This window comes from Castanea sativa, chromosome 9 (assembly GCF_040712315.1).
Source record: "Castanea sativa cultivar Marrone di Chiusa Pesio chromosome 9, ASM4071231v1".
NCBI lineage: Eukaryota > Viridiplantae > Streptophyta > Magnoliopsida > Fagales > Fagaceae > Castanea > Castanea sativa.
In genome coordinates, this window is record NC_134021.1 from 6,273,248 (window position 1) to 6,298,779 (window position 25,532).

General features: G+C 35.5%; 1 protein-coding gene and 1 pseudogene across 1 annotated transcript; one reads left to right on the forward strand and one right to left on the reverse strand.

Annotated features, from left to right (window-relative positions):
* Window positions 1-579: 579 nt before the first annotated feature.
* On the reverse strand, window positions 580-17,034 carry LOC142608784 (uncharacterized). Its single transcript, XM_075780465.1, has 14 exons — window positions 16,539-17,034; window positions 14,892-14,967; window positions 14,667-14,756; window positions 14,534-14,578; window positions 14,319-14,399; window positions 13,271-13,367; window positions 12,912-12,970; window positions 11,469-11,579; window positions 11,219-11,355; window positions 11,094-11,133; window positions 9,253-9,315; window positions 8,978-9,171; window positions 2,021-2,518; window positions 580-1,027 (listed from the first exon to the last, which is right to left on the reverse strand). The coding sequence occupies exons 1-13, from the start codon at window positions 16,877-16,879 to the stop codon at window positions 2,026-2,028; spliced, it is 1,827 nt and encodes a 608-aa protein (XP_075636580.1). The 5' UTR covers window positions 16,880-17,034; the 3' UTR covers window positions 580-1,027; window positions 2,021-2,025.
* A 343-nt stretch (window positions 17,035-17,377) lies between these two features.
* LOC142608658 (uncharacterized) lies at window positions 17,378-21,572 on the forward strand (annotated as a pseudogene).
* Window positions 21,573-25,532: the final 3,960 nt, after the last annotated feature.

Below are 25,532 nucleotides of genomic sequence, written 5' to 3' on the forward strand. Positions count from 1 at the left end.
GAGGTTGGCTTGAAGTGGAATATTAGAAACTCAATACTTAATAGTTCCGATTTATGTTAGATTATTCGTTGTTTGGTTGTGATTCTGACCCAAAATGGTATAGATTCCTATTAATCTTGAAAATTAGAGGAATTTTTTGCCCCGTTATGAAGACCTAATCAACTGATAGTATTTGGATTTATCTGTTTCAGTAAGGCTGCTCCACTGGCTATGACTGAGATGCAGCTAGCTAGGTTTGTGACTGGTGGCTGGCAGTGGGTTTCCGGGTGAAGTCATCCCACAAAGAAGAGTAGTGACTGCAGCAGCGGTGAGAAGTAAAAAGTAAATAGAGCAGCGGAAACACCACATATCACCTCAATGATTCTGATAAAGGGTTAATTGGGGAAGAAAATGGGGAGAGAAAGTAAAGGGAATAAAAGGTGCTAGCTAATTATTATTATTATTATTATTATTTCGACCAAGTCAAGATTTTTATGCATTTTATTTGGTTAACAAAATAATAAATAAATCAAGACGTAAGGATAAAATTACTTGATTTTATTGAGGATCAAATTGCCGCAATTAATAATTAAGAGATCATTGAACTTTAACCAATAGTTAGAAGACTAAATTAGTAAATTTAACCTACAAATATTATATAACAAGCAACTATACGATGCAGCTCATTACTTAAGAAGCTACCTAAAAAATTCGTCTGAATCTTACTATTAATAAATATATGCAAGAATACAATTTTCAGTAGAGAAATGATATGTCCACAACATTTTTACAACAAATCCTAAGTGGCAAGTTGTTATTGGTTGTTATTGTTGGGACAAAAAAGTAATCTTAGTGTTAGATTCAAATTTGAACCTATAACAACTAACCACCTATGATTTGTTGTAAAAATGTTGTGGACGTAGCACCTCTCTTTTCAGTAAGTGAACCTTACAAAATCCTATTGTAAATTTGGATTGCGATCCACCTAAATTACTCCATTAGGATAAGCCAAAAATGTCAGTTGATCACCTCTTGACAAGTTCGGAGCCTGCAACGCAAGTCAAGTGAGTAGAACAAGAGTTAGCACTCATTATGCAGACATAAATACAACCAATTCTCCACCATGTCATTTAAGGGGGAGGCTCAAAAACTCAACCCGCCATGGCTACTGACTTATAGGGGTTCAGGATTCTTACATTGATTGTTAAAAATAAATAAAAAAGACCATAATCACTAGATAAAAAGAATTTTTGGCATATGGTGAACTGATACTGGCAGTACAGCAAAAAAGTAGCACTTCTAAAATCCTAGCCCAGCAATATTAGCGCAGTCAACAATATTAGCCCACAGGTATTGTTTAGACAGGCCATTAAAAAAGCAAAGCCATGATCACTAATTGTTTTATTTATTTATTTATTTAGAAGTAATAATGACCACAAATTGTAGTGAGAAAAAAAAAAGTATTCGTAAATTTTGCTCTTTGCAAGCAACAAGATTCGTTTCTAAAACAAATTAAAAATGGAACAGGCTTAAAAATAAAATGCAAAAAACAGAGCAGGAATTATGTATTCTACAAGTAACAACAGGTCACCAGGGCTTATTGAAAAACATAAGATGCTAAACTGGATGTTTCATGTAGAGCACTTTTGGTAGGATCAGTTTAACAGTCAAAGAATACCAACATTATAATACTTTTAGATAATTACTAACCAGGTCCATAACAAGAAGCCAAGAATGAACTAAAATTAAGTAGCTTGTAAACAAATTAATACTACCCAAATTTATTGTAATATTAATTCACACTGACAAAAAGGTTGCACCATTAATGAGGTGAAAAATTATAGCAACTCTAAGTAATGCTATAAGAATACCAGCAGTAGCCAGAAGTTTTTTTTCTTTACTTTTTTTTGGTTTTGAGGTTGGTCAGAAATTAAAATTAGTCCACATTTAAATAATAATGATAATAATAATAACAATGATGCTAATGAAAACAATAATATTAATATTAATAACTCACTCAAACTGAATTTAATCAGCTTACCTTTTTCATGAGAGTTTGGTACCAAAAAGATGCAATGTATCCTCACTTAAACAACTAAGTAAACCTTGGCTGATGGCACGTGTGTACTTCACATCTCGAATAGGACGCTTTTGTGTATTAAGATGTTGAAGAACTGTAAAAGATGGCAACTCTTGCAAGATCAATTCGCGTGTAACTTCATCCCCAGATGCAAACATCCGGCCTTGATTTTCTATGTCTAAGATAGCAGATCTTATTGGTATTCGACTCTCATTCACATTGGCACATGCAGAACCCAACTTTTGAAAACAGTTGCTTCCCACTTCCTTGTAATGAACATGGGAGCCCTGAACTCCTTGCCCAATAACTTGGGAATGCATTATTGAAGGTTGAGAAATAGCCATCTCATTCTGCATCTCAACTTTGGGACGATATGAAGCAACAATGTCATCACTGATAGGAGAATAAGAAAGGGATATACAAATTCCTTGATTAACCGATTCGGGAACCAAAAATGGCCTACATAAGAATCAATTGTAAAATTGTTAGAATAAACCATCACATAATACTGATATAGACTAATTTTTAGACTAATAAAATATTAAGATAAATTCCCTTCATCAGCCCTCAAGAATTAAATGATAGAATACTATTTAAATTGTTTGGCCAACAGGGTGTGCATAACTCCATTTCTTATTGCAAAGGCACTAGACCTTTTAGATGACTTGTGATGACAACAAAGTCTGACTATTTATACAAAAAAGAAGTCAGGGCCCATCATAGACCATATCAGATGAGGAATTTGGATGTAATTGGTCAAAGGTTCAAAGTTTCTTCCTGAGTGAGTTCTGATAAAGCATTTGCCCAAAAAAGTTCTGATCAAGCAAAACAAGCATACATTTCTAAAATGCAAAAGATTAAGTTTAAAATTAAAAAAAGAAGGGGGGGGGGGGGATCTAAATGGATGCATGAAAAGACAAAAGTTTTTTTTTTTATTTTTTTATTTTTTTATTTTTTAATTTATAATTTTATAGCTCTATAGCTCGACCACCACACTTCTGCAATTATTCAAAGGTTCAAAGTTTCTTCCTGAGTGAGTTCTGATAAAGCATTTGCCCAAAAAAGTTCTGATCAAGCAAAAGAAGCACGCGTTTCTAAAATGCAAAAGATAGAGTTTAAAATTATTGGGGGGGGGGGGGGGGGGAAAAAAAATGGATGCATAAAACAAGGAAGAAGTGAAATTAGACAGTTTGGCACTCATAAGAATTTTTAACATTTAAACAAAAAAAAAAACTGCAAACTAGGACTTCCAAATACTCACAAAAGATTACTAAATTACACTCCTGCACCTTAAAGTTTGAAATTTTTCATTTTAGTACCACATTTGATTCCATTTTCCAAATGGTCCTCCCATCCATATCCGTCACTGAGCTAGCCACCATTAAGTGCCAAATAAGTATTCTAGTCACTTGTCCACATCACCTTTTTTTTTTTTTGCCTAATTGGCCTAAATTACTAAGTCATCCAAGGGAGGGGAAAAGAAAACTAAAAAAAATGCTAGAACAAAAAATAATGATGCTGGAACAAACTAAAACAAAATCAGAAATGCAAAAGACAAAAGGCAAAATCGAAAAGCAAAGATACAAGGAAGAATTCACAGCAGCTTTCAATGAAATCTATATGGAGCAAAATTAATGAAATATAGTGATGCACAAACCAAATCATGATTAGATATCTGAGGGTGGAAAAAACCAAACAAATTTCATCCAAATACAACTCCCTTTTAACAAATTTAAAAACCTCATTCAAACCAAATCACAAACACCTTTTACCTACACAACCCAACCAAGAAAAAACTCATCAGAGTACCAAACCCACCCCACTGTTGTCAAGCCCAAACCATCACAAAACTCACTTCTTTTTTACAGTTTGATAAATTTGTTATTATTCATTTGGGTGACGTGGTAAGACAATGGGGCAAAAATGTGTGATCTGGTCACATGAGCGCTTAATGGTCAGCTCACTAATGAAGATGGACAGGAGGACCATTTTAAAAACAGAATTGAACTTGGTGGACCAAAATGAAAATTTTCAAACTTCATGGACCAAACTGAAAACAACCCAAACTTTAGGATGCAAAGGTGTAATTTAGTAAAAAGAAATCTCTGTAAAATACATGTATACTACCTATGTGAGGATTCCCCCTTTGAACCGGACTTCTATGTGGTTCAAAAATACCCTCATTAATGAAGAGTAACTTCTCTTAAATATAGAGTCAGAAATGACAAATAACAAATTTCATTTTGAATTCAAAAAGAGAACTCCTAAAATTTAGTTTTTTATATTCTTTTTTCATCCGAATAAAAGTAAAACACCCCCAATTTTAAAAATAAAAAATAAAAAATTAAGAGAACTCTTAAAATTTAGCGTTCTTTCCCCTCACGTTCATCTTATTTTTCCTACCCAAACATTTCTTTATATCACTACACTTTCAAACACACGCTCAAAAATGAAATTACAGTGACTACTTATCTCTAAAGTTTATCCTTTTTATTTGTTTGAAAAATAAAATATATAGTCCGTTTGGATCAACTCATCCCACATGAGACCCCTCGCAATATTCTCATTTGGACCATAGACGCCTGAGCAAGCCCAAATAAACCCGTCCCCCACCCCTTTCCACTTTACCGACACTGAGAATGTACCAACCATAATCTCCACCTTATCCAAAACCCTTTTGTCCCACATAAGAAAAATACCACCAGTAGTCCGGTCTGCCTCCAACACAACCCAGTCCACATAAGGGCAGCCCCACAAACTACAAACCAGTTGTCGATTCATGCTTGCAATTTTTGTCTCTTGTAAACAAACAACATCACACTTCCACTCTCGCAACAAGTTCCTCACCAAAAGGCGTTTCCGAGGGTCATTTAAACCTCTAACGTTCCACGAAATCATTTTTATCTTCATAAACGCTAAAAAAACCCCAACTACCAGCAACAACACAAAACCACCCTCTAACTTCTGTCATAATTCACCGAAGAAAACAGGTTTTGCAGCTCTCTACATCCCTTATTTTTGGACTTAGCCACCTTTAAACTGCCCATTATTTTCTTGTGTAACACATTGGCTGCCTCCATCTCTGCTTCAAGCCTCTGTAAAAGAGAGATGCACAATTTCTCATGTCCCGTCATAGATAACCCAACCAATTTACTAAAACCAGGTATTCTGTGTTTCACCCACCCAGAAATATCTTTGTTGTTTTCAAAACTAAAAACCTCATCAACCTCCTCCATTACTGCCAAGGTTGTCGGAGCACTTGGAACTAAAATTTGCAAAGGAAAGGCAACTGCCAATGAAGTATCAACAGCTGCTTCCTCCACAAGTTCAATACTTAAAGAAGAAGAAATAACCTCCTGACTCCCTGCCCCCAAGCCCCTTGATCCAGCTCGCACCATCTCCAGAAAGAAGTCAGGGAGAAGAGGTCCTAACGACCGTGGCATTAAATAGAGAGTCACTATCCTTAAACCTTCAGAGAATACCCCACTCGACAGCGAACTGGAACCAAAGGTGGTAATCCGGTCAGAGCTCAGCCTGAAGACCATCGCCGGAGAGGAAACGGCACCCACCGCCACTCCTACCGGTGACTCGCAGCGCCGGTGAGGCGGACCCACCAGAACCCCGGTACGACGCAGCACCTGTACCGTCAAGACAGGGCTCGTCGGAGACTTCGAGGACACCGACAAGCACAAACCACCCTCGTCTGCCTGAACCCGTACCTTCGGCGACCACCCCAGACCTCCGGCCACCTGCGACGGCGTTACAAAGGTCATCAGACTCGCCCCTGGACACACCCCATCCTTCCCGTACTTATCGGTTGAGTGTAAGGGCTCGACACTGTTAACGGAGGATTCCCCAGGCTCAAAGGTGATTGGGCTTTTGAACTGTGGGCCTAAACCAGACTCACTACCAGTCAGTTGGGCCACCAACTTATTAGGGCCCAAACCCAGACCCACCTTATCCTGAAGCAAATCCTTGCCAGCCCGTGAAACCCATTTTAGCTTCTGATCCCTCCCCTTCTTCCTATCCCAGGAAACCCGCCTTCTCCCCATCACATCAACTTCCACGATAAGACCTCTCCCTGACCAGCATGGCCTCCTACCATCACTCCTTTTCCTATTGTCATAGGCTTTTGCATTCAAATTGAAGCTTGGGAAACGTTTCCTACTACCTGCCACTGACTCCTCATTAATGCACTGCTCCCTCCTATCACCTCCTTCCACCACCACCTTATCAGGCTTGCCTACCGGAAAAACTCCCAAATTAGCTCCTGAGAGGCTCCAAATCCCCTCCATCTTCTCCCCTCCTAGATGTATCTTCTTCCCCTTGTCAATGGAGCCTACCTGCTTTGGCTGTTTTCTATCCTCTACTCTTCCATTATTGCCTTGCACAACTTCAGCATAAGTTCTAGAGTGTTGAGACTCCAAATAATGCCTATGCACCTGAGGAATAAAGGTTGAAAGACCAGTTCCACCCACTGCATATTGGGAGGGAAACAGCATCTTTCTAAGTTTAAGGCCAAAAGCCCTCCAACCATATCTCTCTTTTCCTTCAGGGATAATGATCGACCTCCTACACCCACCAGCTTTTAGTTCGATCGGGAGAAAGCGGCCAAACGAGTTGGTGCTGCGTTGGAGAGTAAACGCAGTGTCACCATCCCTGAAAGAAAAGAACTGTTTGGAACTTGCCCCAACAACAATGGCTTCGATTATCTTCATCAGCCAATGTGCTGCATTTTTACCCATGAAGACTGATCTCATAAAATATTTGCCCCTCTCAAAGATCTGTAACAAGAAATAACGTCCCCCTTCCTCTACAACTAATTGAAAAAACTTGGACTCAATAACAAAACTGTGAAAACCCCCCATGGTCTTGAGAAACTAAGCTCTACTATCAGTACCAAACATTGGAAGAAATCCTCTCCACCATGACCATTACAAATATTTCAGTCAAGAACTACTGAATGCTTAGAGAGAGAGAGAGAGAGGAGCAGCTAGCAATTCAGAAAACCACAAACCTACAGCTGAAATTTCACACTTCCCTGGGTACAAATATGAATAGATGACTTGATATTGTTGAAGAGACTCAAAAGAGCTGACAATATAAGAGTCACTAGTCACAACAACCCATATTTAGACCAAGAATTACCTAAATATTTCAAAGAACATCACCAAATCTAGACACAGGAGTTACCTTTTCCACCTTAATCTATTCAGAAGACTATGTTCCTGGTACTAAATACAGAAGAAAGGGGGAGGGGGGGGGGGGGGGGAAACCAATGGTTTCCTGCAATTAGAAAAAAAAAAAAAGCTGTAGAGATTACAGGGTGAGGTTTTGGCAGGATGGGTGGCATGGGGATCAACCTTTTCAACTGGCTTTTCCAAGGTTGTTTGGCATCGCCATTGTGAAGGAGGCTTCTGTTGAAGCTTCTTTGCAAAGGCAGGGGGCGGAGGATAGAAGAGTTTGGAATGTTCGGTTTAGTAGATTTTTTAATGATTGGGAGATGGAGGAAGGGTTGCGGTTTCTTCGTATGTTGGGTGCTATAACCCCTCCTATGGATGTTGGAGATCGGATGAGATGGAAATTGAAGTCTAATGGAGCTTTTGACATCCGATCGTACTACAACAAATTGAGAAATTCTCCTTCTACTATCTTTCCTTGGAAAGCTATTTGGAGAGTAAAGGCCCCAAGGCGAGTTTCTTTTTTTGTTTGGTGTGTAGCTTGGAATAAGATTCTAACGGGAGACAATACGAGATTGAGGAGATTGGATTTTGTGGATTGGTGCATTATGTGCCGTCATAGTGGAGAGACGGTAGATCACCTTCTCCTTCATTGTGAATTGGCCTACCGGTTATGGAGCTTTGTTTTCCTAACTTTTGGCTTGGCCTGGGTTATGCCTAGATCGATTCCTGAAATGCTTTTTGGTTGGTGGAATTGGTTGGGGAAGCATTCTTCTCAGATCTGGAATTTAGTCCCGCTTTGCATCCTTTGGTGTATTTGGAAGGAGCGTAACCGGAGGACTTTTGAGGATTTGGATAGCTCTAGTGAACAGTTGCTTGTTTTGTTTAGTGGGACTCTCTTTGATTGGTCGCGCGCGTGGGGACTCACGTCTAGTGACTCCCTTCCTTCTTTTCTTTGCTCCCTTTTCCTTTTCTAATTTTCTTGTTGTCTTTGTTTCTCTTTGTTTTTTTTCTTGTAGCTCCTCGGTTGCTCTGTGTTTTTTTCAGGCATAGAGTAACCCTTCGTATATATATCATTCTTACTTATCAAAAAAAATATATATATATTTCCAATTATAATAAATGCAAATTATTAACCTTTATTCAAAAAAATAAAAGAGCCTTTGAGCATGTGCAACACACATACTTAGAGGCTAGTTCTTATTATGCTCATAATTGTTCAATTCATTGATAATTAGTTAATACTATAAACATTCCATTTAAAATTAGATTTGTTCCCACATAGGAAGTTAAGGAAATTATAAAGGTGAAAGAAGTGCTTCCAAAATTAATTCCAACTATAGAATTGAAAACTTAAGCAAAGATATGGAAGCAAACCCTGCAATACATGTCATGGACAGATAAAACTAATCAACCCCTTCAACTGAAAAATAAAGATAGTGAGGAAAGGAAAAAGGATTATGAAAAAGACATCCATTCTTGTATCTGTACAGTTTTATAACATCAAGATTACTGAAGGTCATTAGAAGCACCAGAATGGACCACATTTAGGAAAACATGGTAAATGATAAAAGAAATAAAAGTTCTTGAATGCAGCATTAAGTAGCACATTTGATCTAAACTAAAGTGCAAAATGAAATGAATGATAAAAAGATATCAGGAATTTATCCAAATGGCTTTATAGCTAAACAAGATTAGGGAACTCAAAGCTTACATACATAAAATAATAACAACCTACCCCTTTTCAGAACCATCAAAGTTCCACTGAGACAAGCCAATTGAAGAAGCAGAAAGGACAGATCTAACACCGGAAGTAAGAGTTGAACTATGTAAAAGTGAGTGTACAGTATGAACAGGATGGTATGACCGGCCATTCAGGGAAATAACTGGCCCATCAGTTTTGCGCATATCGAACACCAAAAGTGAGCCATTCTACAAGAAAGGGAAAAAAGTAAAAGATCAGCATAAGTCACCTAGGTTCGCAACATAAATAAACTCACTTAAATTTCATACCTGCAGTCCAGCATATATGTAATGCGAGCTATTGAGATCCCATGAACATGACCAAGCAGCAGCCTGGAAGTACATGCTCTACTATTAGTACCAATAATAACATTTTTCACAGAAAGAAAATAGTGAAGGAAAATATAAAAGTCCTGGAGTACACACATTTGGGGAGTGTACATATAGAGTGAGACAGTGAGAGGAAGAGGTCATATAAAGGGTCCATTTGGGAACCGTTTATTTTGCTGAAACTGAAAACTTTTTGCTGAAAGTATGTAGAAAAAAAAAGCTAAAAGCTGATTTTTGGAGCAATGAGACCCACTTTAGGAGCAAAAATAAGCTAAAAAGTAAAATAAACTAACTTTTTCTCAAATCCCAAACGCAACCAAAGTATATCAATAATAGACACATTCTACAGAACATGACAAAGAATTAAATTAAAAGGCAATTTGGCAGCATCACTATAGCACTACAACTCCATTATAGTAATTGAATGAAACAACCCACTAGGCTGAGCAGGCATAATCTAAAGACTGAAATTCCTTGCCTAAATTTGAGCCAGTCAACCATGCCTAACTTGGGCTAAGTCCAGCTCAAGCTAAACTTTCAGGCTAGAAGGAACTGCCCAGCTTAAAAGGCAATGGCAGTTGACTACTGTTTCTTTAAAATATATTTCAAATTAATAGAGTTATGTATTCATATTCAAGCAATGAGAATAGCTCTGTGCCAAGGCTTCATACTCTCAAAATTTAAGGACCAAGATCCAAGCCTTCCTTTAGCCCATTTAAGGAACATAGACTGGGTGATGGTTTCAGTTTTACAAAGGGGCTACAGTGAAGGGGCAGTTTACAGTGTTATTAAAACTTGCTAGAATGAGTGCACCTGTCATTTTAAGTGGCATCAAGTATTTATTCACGTCTGACCTCAAAGCAAGCTTGATCCAACTCAACCAGATCTGTATCCCACCTTTAATCCCAACTCCTAGTCTCTATGGCATGCAATTCCACCGGTTCAAACATTACCAGATGGAAACTGAGATATGCCCAACATATCTACTTGAATGTATTAGTGAGAACTTCAGTGGATTAAAAGATACAAAATATTGAAAGAACCCAATGATTAGGTGAGTACCAATTGAAGAACCACAGGATTTGAGGGGTGAAGGGGGATGTTGAAAAAGGATTTTTATTTTTATAAATAAAATAAAGGGGTGCAACATGAGGACTTCCCAGGAGGTCACCCATCCTCGTACTACACTCAATGTTGAAAAAGGATTTCATGATTAAATAGAGCATAATCAAGTCAGACACAATAGAGATCATCACGTCAATTATCCTCCCCATTATCCACAATGAAAAAAATTTCAATGAGGAACTGATTATTATGCAATATTCATCAATGTCCATGTAGAATATAATGTGCACTGGATCTGTAACTGTTACTGCAACTATCAGCAACATTCCCAGAACCAAGAATATCACATAAATATGTAGCTACCAACTCAACAAAGGAATAGTCATTAATGGTTGGGGAAGGTTCCACATAGTAAAGATTTAATAAAGGTCTTTATCTTCTTCAAAGATTTAATTTATCTCCATGAATGAAGTTCTCTATACTTAAAATTTTGGGTTTGTGCATTCCTACACATGGACAAATCACATAAAAACAAGTCTTTTATAGTGAAAAATAGCAAGGCAACAATAAGTTTCAGAGAATTTTTAACGGAAAAGGATTGTAAAGTAACCAAAAGCCTCTACATACATAGACAATATGGAAGCTCAACCCGATATCAAGAGATTCAAGACCTACGGTTATTTAACAAGAATATACTTAATGGATTGAACTTTTACCGGTAGATTATAGGAAAGGATGATATTGTTGCTTTCCAGACTGTAAAAAGTGGAACAACCAAGTCAACAGGGAAAGAGATTAAAGAAGACAACCAAAACAACAGATTATACAAATAAGGTCACACCTGAGAACTGATAGTTTCCCTAGTGAAGCAAAAAGTGCGAGGCTACCATTAGAAGGACAAATACGTAGGTCCCGAATAACTTTCATATAAGAAGGAAGTATGATATCTTGTTTTTCATGTGGAGGTATCAAGCTCATCTGCAAAATGATATTCAAAAGAACAAAATTGCAAAATTAAGGAGCAGTCCCCAATAAGTCCAAAATATGCATATAATATTACTAAGACCACAATTTAAGTCATGAAACTTTACTTTGGTAAGTACAGGTGCTGCATCTATCCCAGACACTCTTCGCACGATTAACAAAATTTGGCTAGAAGCATCCACATCGACTAAACGCGCTCCATCTACCTGGAACTCCTTCTACAGAAATTTATAATATAAGTTAATTTTATGTGGGCTACAAAAAATTACTTAAGGAAACAGTTGCTCAATTCAAAGCACAGACGAAGATACTATCTCATGGAACAAATTTATGAACATTATTACCACCTTGAACAACAGAATAAAACAACACCACCCATAAGCTTCATGTTATCAGCATAGGTTAATTGGGCTACAAAAAATTACTTGAGAAAACAGTTGCTCAATTCAAAGCACAGAAGAAGATACTATCTCACAGAATAAATTTACAAATATTATTAACCACCCTGAACAAAAAAGAAAAAGAAAACAAGAACACCCATAAGCTTCATGTTTTCAGCATCAGTTGCCTGTCCATCAAGTCATTGATTTCAATAAGGGAACCATATCATGTGCTTGTCACCTGATAACAGGCAGAAGCACAATTACTTACCATGCTGTAACTTGCAATTCCAAACCTCACAGTCTACTTGTGTGAAATCTTTCCCGTGCTTGAATTTGGTTCTTGTGTATATTTGGCTTTGGTTGTAATTCGATATTGATTTATGTTCTTGGGTTGGATATATTGTGCATTACTGATTCTAAGTTGCTCAGAGAGAATCATTTGGTAAGGATTAAATAAATAGACAACTAATTTTTTATGTGATAACTGACAAGCAAGTGATATATTTCCTCATTTCAATTAATGGCAACTTTACACGTAGTTTATTAATGCTGAAAGAAGTTGAAGGGATTATTTATTTTCGAATTTCATAGATGCCTGAAAACACTGAATATCGCAAACTTAAATAGAAAAGTCTGAACATCACTAACTAGACATGTAATCATCGGATTTTCTCCATATGATCATAAAAAGAGAATAAAAAAATTAAAACCTTGAAGATAACATAAATGCATTTTTTTTCCTCATACATTGGGATGTAATGGTTGTGCTTCAAAAGTAAGTTTCAGTCCTTATGGCATGTGAGAGAGAGAGAGTGAGAGATGCCAAAGAAAGATTCCAAAACAAATAAAACATAGAAAGATAAAGGAGATGTTATATAAAGAATAAGAAAAATAAAAAGCCTATTACCTAGCAAGATGTACTTTTTTTTAATGAAAATATCTATTACCTATGATTAAAAAAATATAAAAAGAAAAATCTACAACCTGGTTAAATGTAAAACTCCATGTATGTTGAATAAAATACATTTTTAGACATCCTGCATAGTTGAGGTTTCATCTTCTCTTTAACAAAATTTCTTATTGGTTATTATTTATAGTCTAATAACTCTGATGCATGTTGAGAGAGGATAGGAAACATAGCATAACAGAAAGCAAGAAATGGCACACCTGTAATATGAAACTGCAAGAAGATCCTTGTCCACCAAAAGTTGAGCCAAAGTTGTTGCCTACAAGATATATTTAACATACAGATGTGTTTACAAGATTCAGTGGGTACAAAGAGATTTTATACTCGACAGTAGGGGAAAGGGTATCTAAAACAATGAGAACATAGCTCCAATGCAGACATCAATGATGAATGACCTAACCATAAAATTACATTGGAGAGTGTTTATCTATTTATTCAACATACATGTGTATAATAATACATTATAAATACATAACATATTAACATGTACAAATCTGTATATATAACATTACACTTAAATTTCACAAGGCATATATCTTACATTCTAAAAGATGCTTACCAAATACAGGACTTCCTTGATAGTGCCCACCAGCATTTGCTAATCTAGATGCTCTGCTCTGCACATCTCCTAATAAATGCTCCAAATCAGTTGTCCTCTACAAAGCAGAGTTTGAAACCAAAAGTGATAAAGAAACACAGACAGACACAAAAGGTAAACTCTATAATACCTAAACACTTTAGTAAGCTCTTTGCAACTTAATTGATGGAAATACTAACAAAGAGCAGATTCAGTTTGAAACCTCAGTCCTTTTCATTTGAATACTAAACATACACCCAATAATCCCTAATATTATGAAATAATGCACACAAATCCTGGATAAATAAACAAATACATAGAGCAGACAACCACAAAGCTCACCAGAACACAAGTCTAAAATGCATATTAGTAAAGGTGGTCAAAACAAAATCAAAGGTATGACATAACTACTTCCTTTTTTATCTTTTTGGTAAGCAAATAATCAGTTTATTAGAAAGAGGAGAACACTCAAGTACACTAAAGAGGCTCCTAAAGAATTACATTCTTAAGTTTAAAAAAATCAATAAATTCTTCAGAAGCAGTGAAATGAACACTGCCTAAGGCAAACATCAAATCATACAAAGTTCTAATGAATGACTGCCTCCTAAGGCAACAATAATAATAATAGTTTTAAACAAAACTACAGATGTATGAAAAGAGATGGAGAACTTGAGCAATGGCAACATTGTGATCAGAATGACACCAAGAAATGTAGTGAAAGCACATAAAACATGACTGCTGATATTTTCTACATAAGAAGCACCAAAGCATAATGAACTATTCCGATACACAATTTGCTGTACAAGGAATACAATAAGGGCCGTACCCAGTGTATATAGCTCCCACTTATGCAAGGTCTAGGAGAGGTCATGGTAGGTAGCCTTAACCCCAATTTATCGGAGAGGCTGATTTCCGGACTCAAACCCATGTGCTATCACTTTTGGTGGAAGGCACTTGCCACCACACCAAGGCTCAACCTCTATTGTACAATGTATACAATAAAAAAGTAGATATATACAATCAAGCATACCTTTGTCAACTGGCTTACTTTCCGACGCAAGTCATCTTCTCTTTTTTTCCATTCAGATTCTTTCTTACACCAATTAGCATCCTAGATATAATAAAGCACAAAAATAAATACTTGCTCCATAAGCCAACCAAAGACCACTAGAAACTAGCTACTTACACTGCTATGCCTTTTATAGGGGATGTTTTAGCAAACCATATCAAACTAAAAATTCCTACCTTCTTCTCAAGGGAAGCACATTTAGCCTCAAGTGACCGAATCCTCTGCAAACAAAAACAGCCCATGGATTCAGATTGAGAATATTGTAAGTTTCTCCTGATATAATAACAACCCCACTAGATTTCATGTGACCTTTCGTGATTCTTCGTCAACTGCAACAACCCGTGATGCAAAAAGCTTCCTTACATCCTTCAGTGTGCATGCCCTATTGCATTGAGGACACTACAAATACAAAAAATTATCAAAAATAAAAAATAACAACAAATACAAATATAAATATATTTTTTAAAAAAAGCTTCTTTCTAGTTAATTCATGTAAATGGTGTCATGATTAATTAATTGTATAACAGGCAATACCTTTCTGGCATTTCTACATTGTTGTAGCCATCTTTTGATGCAAGACATACCATATATGTGCCCACAAGGAAGACAACTGCAGTCCTCAAACAACACAATTATACTATAATTAAACAATCATTTTATTGATAAGTAAAAGTTTATTAATGAAACTCATAGAGGTAACCGTGTACACAGAGTAAATCAACATTAAGCACGAAATGAACAACTATCAAGCATATCAAACATATTATCAAAAGAAAAGAGAGGGGATGCATTCATCCACTCAAATAAAGATCGAGTAGAAAAAGCTTAAGATCATTCACTGATTCTCCTGTCCCTCAAAGGTCCTTGCATTCCTCTCACACCAAATACACCAGAGGCACTGCGGGATCGCATTCCAAATCATATTATTGCCTGTTCTACCAAACTTTCCTTTCCAACTAGGAAGAAGTTACTCCACACCTTTCAGCATGATCCACATGACCCCAAATAGGGCAATGACCAATTAACCAAACTCCACAATTCATGAGCAAAAGGGGATTGAAGAAGCAAATAATTTACAGTTACCCCAGTTGACTTGCACATAAAACACCAGTCAATAACAAGCACCTGCCTATTTTGAGGTTATCAATAGCCAGAATTTTTCCCATAGCCGCTATCCAGAGGAAAAAGGCAACCTTAACAGGAACTTTGGCTTCCACAAACTTTTCCAAAGGAAAGAAGATGGAGGTGAGGGTTGAAAAAGTCTATAATAAGATTTTACTTCAAAAATGCTCCTTGAAGGAGAGAGTCCAGCATATTGTACCCATGCCACTCCAATTTACCATACTAGAATATATGAGATCCATAAAGATTACCACGGATTCCAACTGCCATTCTTGGACTGTTCAAATAAAACTAATATCCAAGCGGTGCATCTCTCCAACTAAAACCAAGTGATCTGCCACCGAAGCCTCTGTGTCACGTGCTATCCGAAATAATACAGGAAATCTCTCCCTCAATGGCTGCCCCCCTCACCAGGAATCATGCCAAAACTTTATTCAAGTTCCATCCCCCTACCTTAAAACTAATGAAGCCAACAAATTTATCCCATCCTGCCCTTATGTACTTCCAAATGCTTACCCCATACATTCCTGTAACCCCCATCTGAACACCAATCCCCCAACATACTGCCAAAATTTAGTACACACCACTCTCCACCATAATGCCTCACTCTTGAGCAAATCTCCAAAGCCATTTTCCCCAATAAGGCCTTATTGAAATCAACTAAGTCTTTGACACCCAGCCGCCACTTTAAGGCAGATCACATACACACCTTCAACGTACCAAATGAAACTTAAATTTCTCTCCAATGTACTATGAATAAACAATAATCTGGCGATACTCAACAGTCAATACAATCACATCATCAGAAAATTCTTATCAATTTATCAAATTTAACCAAAATGAATGTCTCCATAAACTCCAATGAATCCAAAATTCAAGATTACACCAATTTACCACTAAATCAATAATGTCGGTTGTGCATTATACTAATAGCAACAAAATTGTGAGTAATTGAAAGGTTGGAGCAAAATTAGAGTTAAAACCCTAGAATTGAAGGTAATGAAAATTCATCAAATATAGAGCTCAAAGAAGAGTAAGAATTGGGAGGCGAGTACTAACCAGATATAATGGTCACCGTCGGTGGTCCAAGCTTCCATACAAATAGGGCAAAAGAGACCGTCGATTTCACTCCGATTCCACTCATTATCTTGCGAGCCTTCGACGCTTCCCACTCCGTTCGACGAACAAGCTTCTCCTCCTCCTTCGATTCTCCTTCGCTTGTATTGCTCATCTTCTTCCTCTTGCTCCTCCTCCTCCTCCTCCTCCTCCTCCTCCTCTTCTTCTTCCTCTTCTTCTTCTTCTTCTTCTCCTTCTTCTTCGGTTTCGGAACCGGAATCTAACGGGGCAAGTTGTTCAACGTTTTGGAGATAGCGAGCGTAGTCTTCGTCGCGGTATTCCATTAAAGTTTCTTCGTGTGTGTCTGTGTGTGTGTGTGTGTGTGCGCGTGTGAGAGAGAGAGAGAGAGAGAGAGAGAGAGGGACTGTGCAAAAATTTTGGTCGTTTGGGAAAGATACGAGTATATGACCCTAAATTGGGAGCGTGCTTTTACGTTGCTGAAGAAATTTGAACTACGATATAAAACGCTACTTGTAGTTGTGCCTTCGTGAAGAAGCATGTCTCCAAAAAAAAAATTTTAAAATTAAATTAAATTAAAAAATGGCAAATTACAATTTACCTAGGTGTAGTTTGGTCAAAATTTAAATTGCTTACAATTTGATACTTTATCCACTTGAGATTTGACTGAAATTTAAGTTACCTATTTGTAGTTTAAAATCTAATGATCTAAGTATTCCGCTGAATTCTTTTTAATATTATTTGATCTTGTATTTTTATGTTTTTAAAGGAGAGAGACATAAAAGTGGAACAAAATTATATATTCAATCCTGTTTTTAACAAAAATGGATTATGAAACTCTAACTGAACTAACTTCAAGTTGGTAAAGTGTCAAATTTCAAACTATAGGTAAACAACTTATATTTATGCATTTTATTTTTAGTAATTTTTTACAGCCTTTTAAAATGAATTATTTAACAAATGGAATTTTTAAAAATTGTATTTGGAAAGGAAAAATAATTAATTACTAAAAATCACTAATTTGTGCTTTAAAAAAAAATTGTTATGTTAACTGGTGTCTTAGAGTTATTGTTAATAAAATATTTTAAGAAAGTTTTTGTAGAAATTTTATGAGAAATTTAAAAAGTTGTCAAAATATTACTTGTTTTTTTTTTTTCCCTTTTTTCCATAAAAACTTACTTAAAATGATTCATTAACAAATACCCTTAAGGCATTTGTTATAATTTTTCTTTAAAAAAAAAAACTATTACACAATACAATATTTACTATTCATTAATGCCTCGGTGGGTTTTTGACGTGTTATAATAATAATAATAAAATGAAAATTTGGATAAATTGATTAATGGGGGAAAAACCAATCACAAAATTTGAGAAAGTGTGCTTAATTTGATTAAATTGATCATCGGGGGAAATTTGTTTGTTTAAAGACTGCGTGTATGTTTCATTTGTATTCATTTCAGTTTATTTTTCTGGTCCAGGGGCGGCGGTACGTTATAGTCAGGGGGTTCAAATGAACCCCCTGACCTGAAATTTATATATATATATATATATATAATTTTTTTTAAAATTTTTTTTGAACCCCCTGCAATACAAGTTTGCACCCCCTCACCATGATCCTGACCCCCTTATTTTTTAAAGCCCAACTTAAACTCCGAGAAAAAAAAGAAGTCCAAAAAAAAATTTAGGTCTTTAATCTCAGAAATAAAAAGCCCATAAATCAAAATTTGAAAAATTATAAAAAAAAAAGGGTTAAATATAAAACCTAATAATTTCTAGCTGCCTAACCTCCAAAATCTCTCGTTATCCTTCTTTACTCTCCAAACCCATAGGAAAAAGCTGCCTCTGCATCACACACAAAATCTGCCGCCTCCGCCCGCCGCCGCTGCCTAGTCTACCTTCTGCCGCTGCTTGATCTGGTTTCTCAACTCTCTCTTTCTCTCTTTCTTTCATTGTAAGAGTGTGTTTATAGTGTTTTGATATGCTATTTCACTAAATTTGTGCGAGTGTCTAAATGAATCACCGTTGTGTAGATTTATCCTTTGATTTTTTTTATTTTTATTTTTTATTGAGTCTTTGAATCTTGGACCGTGTGTATGTGGGAGCTGTGGCATTAGAATTGTGTTGAGTGTGTTCTGATTTATGAACTTCTGAACTGTTAAAGTGAAAAGTCTGACAAAGGGGTTAATGGGTTAGAGACTTTTAGGACTAAGGACTCATTACTTTTATAATTTTATTAGTTTATAGGGAGTTTCTTTACTTTTGGGTGGCGTGTTGCAGAGTTGCAATTTTATTAGTTTATTATTTATAGTGTGAGTTTCTATACTTTTGGGCAGAGTTGCTGACTTGCTGTGAGCTTGTGAGTGTTAGATTGATTTGATATAAGAGTGACTTGAGTCATGACTTATAACTTCAACTATTTGACTAGTCTTTTAATCTTGTTGAATGTGAGTTGTGAGTGGTTGTTAGCCATATGACTTGGTCAATACACTAACACTAACACTAAAGACAATAAAAATATAAAATATTTAAAGAATTCTAAACTTATAAATTAAAAAAATGTAAAAAAATCACTTAACAAAAATAATTAATATATTTATTGTATTAGAAAAAAATGTCAAATGAACTAATAGTTTGTTTTTTGTTTTTTGCTAGTGTTATGGATAAATTTATAATAACGAAACCCCGTAGGCCGTAAGATTCATCTTCTACTCAAGATTCATATCTTACTCAAGATTCATCTTCTAAGCATGGTCGTATTGATGTGAACGATCTTCCTTCAGACCTTGGGCTACGAAAAAAGATTTCATTTTATCATCCTAATGATCGAGATGAAATAAGAAGATATTATTTACAAAAAAAACCATGTCAACCTTATAAACACGATTTTCCTCAAACAAAAATTGGTGGACTTATGCGTCGATTTAATCCTAAATGGTTTAAATAGTATGAAAGTTGGTTGGAATATAGTATTGAAAAGGATGCTGCATATTGTTTATATTGTTACCTATTTAGACAAGATGTTGGTATGCAATCTGGAGGTGATAGTTTTGTGACAAATGGATTCAATAGTTGGAATAAGAAAGAAAAGTTAGAGCAACATGTTGGAGGTGTTAATAGTGCCCATAACCAAGCTCTTAAGGATGGTGAAAATCTAATGAAGCAAAATCAACACATTCAAAGTGTTTTTGTTAAGCAGTCAAATCAAGATAAAATTATATATCGGACTCAATTAAATGCAATAGTTGATTGCATAAGATTCCTTTTGCATCGGGGGTTAGCTTTCCGTGGTCATGATGAATTTGATGATTCAAGTGATAAAGGAAATTTCCTTGAGCTTGTACAATTTTTGGCAGATCATAATGATGTTATTAATGAAGTATTGCAGAAAACTCCAAAAAACAGCAAGCTAACCCATCCTGATATTCAAAAAGACATTGTGAATGCAATTGCATATAAAACTACCAATGCCATCATCGAAGATCTTGGCAGTGAGTTCTTTTCAATTTTAGTTGATGAGTCCTGTGATATCTCAATAAAAGAACAAATGGCTGTTGTTTTGCGTTCTGTGGACAAAAAGGGAATTGTTAAAGAGCGATTTCTTGGTATTGTACATGTAGCAGATACCTCTGCCTTGTCTCTACAAGCTGCTATTGAATTTTTATTCTGTAAATATTCATTGAGTTTATCAAGACTACGTGGGCAAGGTTATGATGGGGCCAGCAACATGCAAGGTGAATTCAATGGTCTTAAAACTTTAATTCTGAAGGAGAATAAATCAGCATTTTATGTCCATTGCTTTGCTCATCAACTTCAGTTGACTCTTGTAGCTGTTGCTAATAAGCATACTGATATTGCTGAATTTTTTAGCTTAGTTAGTAAAATAGTAACTATTGTTGGAGCTTCTTGTAAAAGACGAGAATTTTTACGAAATGCACAACTTGCAAAAATCACAGAAGCATTAAACTTGGGTGAACTTGAAAGTGGGCAAGGTTTGAACCAAGAGACAAGTCTTAAACGTGCTGGTGATACACGTTGGGGATCACATTATAGGACAATCTTCAACTTGATTTTGATGTTCTCTTCCACAGTTGATGTACTTGAGATGATTGAAAAGGATAGCCTACTCTCTGAGCAAAGAGTTGAAGCTCGATCTATTTTAAGGTTAATTCTATCTTTTGAATTTTCCTTTGCTTTACACTTGATGAAAAATATTTTGGGGATCACAAATGAGTTGTCAATAGCACTGCAAAAGAAAAATCAAGATATTGTAAATGCTATGACGCTTGTCAGAGTATCTAAGCAACGATTGCAGATGATGAGAGATGATGAATGGGAAGCTCTATTGACTGAAGTATCCACATTTTGTAGCAAGCATGATATTCCTATCTTGAACATGGAAGAAATATTTGTAGTTGGTGTGAGGCCACGACGCAACGCCCCACAAATTACAAATTTACATCACTATCGTGTTGATCTATTCTTTGAAGTCATAGATCTGCAACTTCAAGAGCTTAATAATCGTTTTTCAGAGGTGACTACTGAGTTGCTACTTTGTATGGCTTGCTTGAATCCAAGTGATTCGTTATCGGCTTTTGATATACAAAAATTGACCCGTTTTGCAAAATTCTATCCATCTAATTTTTCCGAGACAGATGTATTGGCACTTGATAATCAGCTTCAGACTACATTGTTGATATGTGCTCCAATAACAAGTTTTTAGAGCTTAAAGGAATTGGGGACCTTGCTAGAAAGATGGTGGAAACAAATAAGGATGTCATATATCCATTGGTATATTTGCTTGTGAAGTCAGTTTTAACCCTTCCTGTTGCGACTGCAACAGTGGAAAGAAGTTTTTCAGCAATGAAATATATCAAGAATGAATTGCGTAATTGAATGGGGGATCAGTGGTTGAATGATTGTTTGATTGTGTACATTGAAAAAGATATAGCTCGTAGGATTGATAATGAATCTATCATGCAACGGTTTCAAAATATGAAACCTCGTAGAAGACAATTGTAGAATTTTATGTTTTTTTTTGTTGTGATATTAATATATTTAAGTCTCTTTTGTTTTGCGGCGATGGACTAAAAAGTTTGAATAATCACTTTGACTTGTAGCACCAGCATCAGTCACCACTCCAGCTCCGCCATTAATTATATGATACGTTGGAAATTTGTTGTTTGCCTAATCTCTCCTCAAATGAGTCAAATCAAGCAGAACAGAATAGTAAAGTTCATAGTTTAGCTCAAATGAAATTGCTTAAATGTGAGTGTCACACTAATTTGCAAATCTACTAGTCATATAATAATTTTTCTTTTTTGTTTTGTTTCTGGTAAATTATTATACGCTGTACGTCTTTATCATCAGATCAAGACACCAATAAGTTTTTGATGTAGTTGATGATTAAACCCAGATATCTTATTCAACCATCAAAGACTTTACCAGTTTAAGCTAACTGGAATCCACGATATGTTAAAGCTAGTTATATATTAAAGAGTTGTGTTTCTTAGATATATCTTATCTCTTGAAAAACATATATATCTCTCTCCAAGAGATATGAATGAGTCTATAAATATTGATACTCCTTACCCATTATTTGACGTTAGATTTTATTCTCTCCGTCAAGGATGGTGATTCCCCCTAATAAGATTACCATCCTCACTATATAGGATCCAACAGTTGCATCATAACAAGAGCCTCTATTTTTATGCTGTATGCAAAACTCACATCCAAGTATAATAATAATAATTTAATAACAATTTTTTTATTTTAGTACATGTATGATGTATCAACTAAAAACTGAAAGAGTGTGAGACAGAATTGGAAGAGTTTAGTTGCCTCCAATTCCAATATGAATTAACAAGATTCAGTCCAAAATCAACGGTTTAAGACATGGGTTTATTGTCACTTCCCAACTTCCAATGACGGTAAACTATAGTTTTTTTTTCTTTTTTCTTTTTTTTCCTACGATAGTATTGAGACAGAGACTCAGAAACACGTCGTGGAGCGCCACTTTACTACACACCGTCCGATGCAATTTCAAAGTAATAATCATGCATCCTCATCTAGCCCATATATGGTTAATTATTTTTTCAACCCGAAGCCACAAACAATGGCAGATAAAAATGGCGAAGACGAAAGTTGTATAAATGGCCCAGGTGACAAATTTAAGGTGAGGAGGAAAAGGAATGGTAACGGCGATGAAAAATGCTGTTATGGTGAAGAATATGCCAAAATTCTTGAACACTTGGGCTGCCACCAAAAACTTGGACTTCACGAGTTCGCTAAAAGAGAAGCATACAAAGGCGAATAAGATTGCCAGAGAAAGCAAGTGGAAGGTTGCAGAAATCTGTGTGTGGACTTGAACGGATATTAAAGCTATCTCAAGAGCAGAAGTCAAACAAAAACCAATCATTACATCGGTCCAGTCCATGTGGTGCTGGTGGCGGTGCACAACCACCAAACGAGCTGCTTCAGCTGGGTCGACGCCGACGGCGTCATCCCTAGCTGCCAAATCTGGCAGTTCTGGGTTGACAGCATCACTAGAAGATGAAGCCTGTGGGGGAAAATTCTGAGAAGAGTTGGAGCAATTTTGTGGAAATTGGAAGAAAGAATTCCTTAAGAATATTTGTTATATTCATATTCTTAATTCGTGGCTGTTGAAACCTAAACTTAGGGGCTCTTGGCAGTAATTGTTAAACACGTCTACTCAATTAGGGGCTCTTGGCAGTAATAAACGCGTCTACTCAATCTATTTATTGTGGTCTACACCGGTCATTATCTTCTACAAACGAAACTTCTGCGAATTTTTCGAACAAAAACACAATGGCAAGAATGCCAAGAAATTCTCTTAACTTTTGGATTCGTGTCCATTACACTACCTTGAATTTTATTTATGCTAATTTACTTCTTGAACTTCACACGTGTCAAATTGAGGCATTTGTTAGTCTACCATTTAAAGTGACTAATGTCACTTGTGTCACTTGCACAAGCCAAATCGTGAGCAGTGTTATTAAACCCGGCCCGGCCTGATCGATCGGACCGGTGATCCGACACATTGACCAGAATAGGTGATCAATTGGATAGGAAAAGTAGGAAAAGTATGTGTTCAACCCAGTGGGTTTTAAGCAACCCGTATGACTTGGTTGAGTTTTAATAACCTGTCCGAGTTTGTAAATTGTATAAAATTACATTAATAGGTCCACTTTATTAACTCTTTTATTATTTAAGTGTGATAATATAGTAATTTAAACAAGAGGACACCTAAAAAATCAAAAAAAAAAACATTGTTTCCTGTGCCTTGTTCTATGGATTCACATTTTGTACTTTGTAATTTGTACATGTACCATCACTTTACAGTGTTCACAATTCTCAAATCCTACTGCTACAAGCTGCTATTGTGCATGAATTTTTTTATGCTTTGAAGTCTGAACAAATATACTTAGCCAACAATTAGCATGTAAGTATGACCAAATAACTCTATGCCACCAACTATCTTCTTTTATTTACTTTATTTTATATATATACTTTATTTCTTGATTGCCTTTTGGTTTAAGCATCTTTGGGGTTTTTTTTTTTAGGTGTATAGTGTGAGTGTGTGACATTGTTTCTTCTTTGAGTTTTGATCATTATGTTGCTTTGAATTTGTTTGTTGCTTTAGGTTTTAGCTTTTTTTTTTTTTGAGGAAGTGCTTAAGGTTTTAGCTGACCTTAACTTTACGGCCAAGTATAAATTAATTTGTTTGTTTCTTCTATTGTTATTGCTTATGAAATATTGATTTTGAATATTAATGGCAGGTTTAATTTAGGCATATGCCTTTTTTTTTCTTTTTAATTTACATATTTAGGTTATGATTTCTCAAACTTAATTTTATATATATTTAATTAAAATTTTTTTTATTTGATCCTACGGTTCGACCGATGACCCACTGGTTGAATCAATGACCTAGTGACCTAGCTTATAGACCGAGTCAACGTTTGGTCCGAGTCAACGTTTGGTCCGAGTTTAATAACTATGATCGTGAGAAACAAGGATTGGCGGGTGAAAGTAAAATCAATACCGTATGAATACAGATGTCATTGCATTTAATCATTTCAATTCTCAAACTTTGTCCTCTCTATTAATTGTATTGCAATATTGATTTCATTTCAATCATTAAACTTTGTGCACTCTGTTAAATAAGTTGTTGTTAAGTGCTTTTCAAAGTTAAAATAACAGGGGGTGTTTGGTAGAGTAGTTTGAGATGAGATTTTTGTAGTTTTTTGAAATACTTGTGGGTGAAAAAGTGTGTGAAAATATATGTAATGTTATTTAAAATGTAAAAATGTGAGTTTGAGATGGAAAAATAAACGGGCCCTAAGTTTTGTTATTTTTTATTAATCCAAAAAATAAAAATTAGCAAAATTTTAAAAATAAAAATTGATTTTATTTTCCAAATTGAAGAAGAAAAAAACGGATGTAATTATAAATATCCAAATCGATCAAAAATAAATAAACTCCTCTCCTAAAAAATTTCTTAGGATACATAAATTCAAAAAAAAATTTATATCAATGCAAATTTTTATACACGACTAGGAAAAGCCAATATGAATGAGACTAGGATTTAAACCCAAAAAAAAAAAAAAAATCCAAACAAAATTTCTATTATGATTTTTCCAAAAAAATAAAAATAAAAATAAATTCAGCTAAATTTTTATCAATTTCTATGCACAAATCACAAATATACTCCAACTAAATATACGGCCAATAAATTTATCACTTTCTCATTAACCAAACAACTTCCTTTCATCGCCTTTTCAGAAACCTAACAAATTCCGAATCACAAAAATTACTCATTCTATAACAAAAGCATTTTTTTACTGTTAAAACTAATAAAATCTATAACAAATGCTTAATCAAAAAAGTTACAAAGAATGAAAAGGGAGTAATGGTTAAAAACTGCAAAGCAGGGCCCAAAAATGATCAGATCTAAAACCCGGA